The 6,000-nt window shown below is 42.6% G+C and overlaps 1 protein-coding gene across 1 annotated transcript; it reads left to right on the top strand.

The window, feature by feature from the left end:
* The first annotated feature begins 3,245 nt into the window (after positions 1-3,245).
* Positions 3,246-5,287, top strand: LOC124676260 (U3 small nucleolar ribonucleoprotein protein IMP3-like). The gene is made up of 4 exons (XM_047212338.1): positions 3,246-3,437; positions 3,671-3,778; positions 4,580-4,654; positions 4,855-5,287. The coding sequence occupies exons 1-4, from the start codon at positions 3,304-3,306 to the stop codon at positions 5,084-5,086; spliced, it is 549 nt and encodes a 182-aa protein (XP_047068294.1). The 5' UTR covers positions 3,246-3,303; the 3' UTR covers positions 5,087-5,287.
* The last annotated feature ends 713 nt before the right edge of the window (positions 5,288-6,000 follow it).

The raw sequence follows: 6,000 nt of genomic DNA, 5'->3' as shown, positions 1-6,000 counted from the left end.
TGTTGGTTCTCATTTTTGGAAAAAGGAAATTCATTTTCTCTTTGTTTTGAAATTTGGGGTGTTACATTCATTCTATTAGGGCTGGAGGCTAACTTAGGTGCAGCCATAGATATGAGCGAAACACCCCTTATAATGGGTCCTAGAGCCATTTTCATGAGCAAGTATAGTAATCATTAAGACATAAATATCCCACCATAGCAATAAGATCATTGGTCCCTAACATAAACCCCTCTAATGCAACTCATAGTGTTGGAAAACGGTTTATGTCGGTCCATCACTTCCAACACATGTTCATTACATTAAAGTGCAGCCCTATGAGTCCATATAAGGAAGTAATACGCAGTCGACATTCGTATAAAACCATCATACAATAATATAAAAGATAGAAAACTTGACCAAATACTCATTGCACATCATATAGAATCATAGCCACATAATCATATGCCCTCGGGAACGTGAAACTACTCACAAGTGTCAAACATGATATGGAGCAGAGGCATAATGATTACAACACAATCTGAATATACAATCTATCCACCAAATAATGATAAAGTACCAATCACAAACATGCAATAGCACTAAAAACAATATCCGGGGTTCAATTCAACACAAACTATGAGGGGGACGAAGTCGATCTCGTAGATGGAGATGATGGTGATGATGGTGATGATGTAGATGTTGATGGAGATGCCTCCCCCCAAGCCAAGGAGGAGTGGTGATGACGATGGCGTTGATTTTCCCTTCATCGGAGGCACCGGTGCAGCAGAATCTACCCTCTCCCGGAGTAGGAGAGGCCTTCTGCCTCAGCCACCACCTCAATAAATCTCGGGAAAATATGGCTTAAATTTTTAGGAAAAATGGAGCTTTCGTATAAAAGGGGGGCCGATGCGATGCTCGAGGCCCGAACGAGTGTGGGTGGCGCACCCAGCCAGGTAGGGCCCGCCACATGTGCTCGTTTGGCCATCGTGGGCCCCCTCGCGTGATTCTTTCGCTCATGGTCCTTCTCCCGTTGAAAAATTGATCAAGTAATTTTTCCTTGATTTTTAGAATGTCCAGAAGGTCCCTAGAATAATAAAAACAAAAAAGGAAGTTTTCTGCCTCCCAGAAATTAAATACCAATATAGTGGACTTTGTAGAAAAGTCCAAAAAATTATCTAAAAATGCATAAATAATGGTGTATGATGGCATATATCAATAAAAACTAAACATATATGTGACAATAATGATGATGTAAAATGCATCAACAACCAAGTAAACAATCCAATTTATAATCTAAAAGTTTCTATAAATCTTACATAATCGTACACTTGAAATTTCTCTGTTAAGATATTTTTTAGGACATACTCAATAGATATATCTACCACATTATTAAAAATATTTATATAAACATTAATGTACATGCAAAAAAAAACAAGGATGGTACAATTTAATTTGTCAATGTCTATACAATGCAAAATAACAAAGTTTTCATACAAAATACATATGTTTAGCCTAGTGCAATTAGAATAATTAATGTACATTACAATGGAAAATGAAATAATTAAATATTATTACATTTTATATTTGATTAAGTATGATAAATGCGTAACGAGGCAAGTATGATTATTACTATTTTTTGTATAATAAAACAAGTCATAGAAGAGTATTAAAAATTTAATGTAAATTATATTTATTAAAATCCTCCCGGGACTTATTTGGACCAACCCTAAGTCAGGCGCGCATGCATGTTAGCATAAGATCGCATTAGTGGTCAGCACAGAGTATGCACGCCAGAAAAAAATTGAAAATCTCGCTGATGCATACGTACTCAAACTAATCAACAGAAGATGTGAAGATGGATCCATAACGCAACTGACAAACTAACAGGATTAAAATACACATGTACAACCTTGTGATTTGTTTGCACAAGTATGCACGCCACAAATAAGTTGAAAACCTTCGGCCTTCTCAAATAATCACCAACAAAAGGTGTTGAGATGGATCCATCGCGCGACCGATAAATCAACGGGGTAAAAGTCCACATGAACAACCGAACGCGCGCACACATACACCATCCACTGATTTGCTTGAACCCACGCAAGAAGGACTACAACATCCATGGATCGATCCATCGCATGAGCACACTCACAACTTAACAGAATGTATTTATATAGAGTAGAATCTTTCGAGATCCATAAGGAAGAACTAAGATCCACAACAAGGCACACATAGCATACTCACAACTCGATGCAAGAACACACCTGCAGGAACACGCTCAAGAACACGCATGATCACCCAAGGTGAAGGAACCGGAGGGAATGGAGGGGTGGAGTGGAAGTGGTGCCGAGGTGCACTTGTGGTGGAATGGATCTGTATGTAGCCGACCAACGATGGGCGCATAAGAAGAGAAGAGAAGCGTTGAGCATGACGTAAGCCAACTAACCCGGAGGGGGTGTTAGAGTTTGTTACAGGCTTACAGCCGGTCGGGTGCACGAGCTATTTCACTCTCTCTCTCTCTCTAAACATGTACAGTAGCTAGCTAGGTAACGAAGAACCAAAATTAGAGTAAACATGCAACTTTATTTTCTTAACAAGTTGATTATCTACTTCATTGTGAAACTACTTGAAAACATTTAAAAAGGGTTTTCGGCTTATATTTCATTAGGTAGATATATCCTTACATACTAAAAACATCACTGAAGGTAAGGAAGTATTGATTACCAACCCTAATATCCATGGTCCTTGTTCCACACACATATATGTATGAGTGTGGTGGGCCTTGACCTATTTGTCGGTGGATGGCGGCCGGGGAGGGTGCGGTGGTATTCGCTGGAGCCGAGGAAGAGGGTGTTCAGAGGGACATCGGGGGTGGACCAACAGTGAGGGTGAAGACGCTTAGGAGCGGCAATACATACTGTGGCAGGAGCAGGAGTTCGGTCAGCGGCGTTGGCTGGCAAGGATGGATGGGGGAGGGGGGTTTGACGGCGAGCAACATCAAAGGAGGGTGGGTAATAACTGGGCCATTTCGATTCCAAAGGGCTGAACATCTTCATCCCAAATAGAGCCAACTCCCGGAGCGCACGTCCTCCGGGTTGGCTCGCTAAGAATTCGCCGGCTAAGCCCAAAACAGTCAAACTAGCCCATGTAGCCCACGCCGGAGCCCCGCAGCCCCATCCCCCTTCATGCCACCACGAACCCTAGCCGGCGCGCCGCCCAACTCCACTCCGCTCCCGCCGGTCTCGCGCGCCAACACGGACACACGCCGCCGGACGCGCGCTCCTCCCCTAATCGTCCACCGGCGCAGCCTCAGCGTGAGGGAGGAGGATGAGGAAGCTCAAGTTCCACGAGAAGAAGCTCCTCAAGAGGACCAACTTCCTCGAGTTCAAGCGGGAGGGCGGCCACCGCGAGGCCGACGTCACGCAGCGCTACAGCCTCGTGGAGAGGGACGACTACAAGAAGTACGCATCTCCCTCTCCCTCTCACCTCACCAATCCTCCCCTCATCTTGCCCCACCGCCGACGAACCGTCTGTCAATTTCGCAGCATACATACATACATAACTGATTGCTTCCAGAATTTATTATTAGCTTGCCATGTTCGTGTTTCGATTCAACTACTATGTGGCTGTTGCCTGGGTTGCTGCTTGAGCATCTGTCGAGTGCTGGTCGTTAATTCATTCTGCGATGGTTCAGGTACAATGGGATCTGCTGCATGGCGCAGAAGCTCGTCAACATTATAAAGCAGATGGATCCGAGGGACCCCTTCAGGATCGAGATGACGGACATGCTCATCGATAAGCTGTAAGTCGCCGCAGATCCTCTTCCCCTTTCATTTCCATTTGCACCTCTGAATTGGGATGCTATGCTATACCCACTTGTTTGTTTAATGGTTAAAGTGTACTACGAAGACTGCATCCATCATGCACCAAAAAAAACCTCGTGAATCATCCATGTTTATCTGTGATTGCCAATTGGGTTGTTACAAAGTTAGTGATTACAAAGTTAGGGATACATAAGAGCCATCGCTCTATGTTATGGTCTATCAGTTTAATTGTACTCTTAGACCTATCCTGTTAGCACTTGACTCCTTGTTCAGAAATAATTTTTATTATGCAAGCAGTATTCCTTTTGATCCAGACTAAGTAGCATGTTACTCATGCGAGGTTTCTTGGGCTATCATTGTTTTCCTTCAGATCTTTCGTCCACTTGACCTGTCTCTAAATCAATGAATGACTAGACTATACTAGCTCCCCTGCAGTTATTTAAAAACAATGATTAAATAATGAAGTGGTAGGAAAGGCTTGCTAACCCTTTTCATCATCATGGGCATCGCATCATATTCTTCTGCTTCTGCTAATGTCTGAGTGTGCACTCTAATAGTTAGTTTGTTCAACATGACAATGAATTGATTTGTTGGATGCCCCACGCATTAGGGAAGCTACAAGAATACCGTCTATATTGTGCTGCTTCATTGGTCCATCTTATTATAAACATCTGAAGCTATTGAATCATGCAAATCTTGCTTGCCGCTTCCAATTTTTCCTTGAAACTTTTACCGGCCTGCTCATTTGTACAGTGTAAGTAAGTTTTCTCTAATTTCAGGTATAATATGGGTGTAATTCCCACAAAGAAGAGCTTGGTCAAATGCGAGAATCTTTCAGTGAGCGCCTTCTGCAGGTCTATATCTCTCCCTGAGTTTTAGCAACATTTTCCCCTTCAGTTATTGTTAGCCTCACCAAATGTACATTCTATTTTTCAGTTGTTTTTTTACAAGTGTTAATTGCCATGAATCACTCAATAACCATAGCAACGTTGTTGTAGGAAGCAACATGACATATTGCATTCCACTTACCATATTGTTTGCTAAACTACTGTAGGCGGAGACTTGCAACAGTTATGGTGAAGCTCAAGTTTGCGGAGCACCTTAAAGAGGCTGTCACCTACATTGAACAAGGGCATGTGCGTGTAGGCCCAGAAACGGTCACCGATCCAGCTTTTCTTGTAACCAGGAACATGGAGGACTTCATCACCTGGGTGGATACCTCGAAGATCAAGAAGAAGGTCATGGAGTATAATGGTGCATTGGATGATTATGATGCCATGATTTGAGTATGAGTTGAGTAGAAATTTTGGGAGAATCAGTGGTTCGGTGTAGCTACTTTTGTGATACTTAAAAAAAAACCCTGAATCTGAGGCTGCCACATATGTTGTGGTAGTATCTGTTGCAAAGCTACTTGTCCCTCTTACTGTTGTCTGATGAAGCTAAACGGTTGTATTGTGCAAATGCCTAATGAGTTCATACTTACATCACTTTTCACATTGGACATGATGATATAAAATATCATACAGAAATTGTGATGTTGAGCACAATATCTACAATTTGTGTTCTATTCTAAGCAAGTTGGTCTGAACTTGATCATGTGTGCAGATGGTTTTTGAGTAATGGGTCTTGATTTCAGTTTGAGATGAAACTCATGCTCATTTAGGTCAGTTTTTTAGATGAAACTTTATGAAATTCAACTTTGTGATGTAACTTATGCATAACAGTGGCCGAATGCACAGCTAGATTACTAAGTTTGAGTGATCATGGCACATTATATTGACTTAGAATCAGTTTGGTTGTCCTCTGCTCTGCTAAATCCTTGACTCCGCCCGTCACTCCACGAAATTGTGCTCCTCTTGCAAAATCTGAAGTTATGAAAACGTTTGGCAGCCAACTCTGAACTCCTGGTTCAGAAAGCGTCATCTACCTGCCATGCCTCCGTGGTTCTCTGGCCTCTACATCCTAGGTTTGAACAGCCTGCAGTTGGAGCACACCGAAAATTGGGCGCAGCAGAGCACCTAGGCGACGAGAAGGGGGATTGACCCTGGGGAGAAAGAAATAAGCTGGGTGCTGCTCCCCTTCGTGGAGTTTCTGCAATCGGACAAGATCCGAACAGACTCTTAGATGAGGCCAACTGTAACTAGAAGTCTCTATAGGGTCAACTCAACGTGCACAACAAATGCTAAAATGCAGTTGAATT

This window comes from Lolium rigidum, chromosome 7 (genome assembly GCF_022539505.1).
Source record: "Lolium rigidum isolate FL_2022 chromosome 7, APGP_CSIRO_Lrig_0.1, whole genome shotgun sequence".
Lineage (NCBI taxonomy): Eukaryota > Viridiplantae > Streptophyta > Magnoliopsida > Poales > Poaceae > Lolium > Lolium rigidum.
Note: the sequence above shows the minus strand (reverse complement) of the source record. Positions and strands in the feature narration are given on the sequence as shown.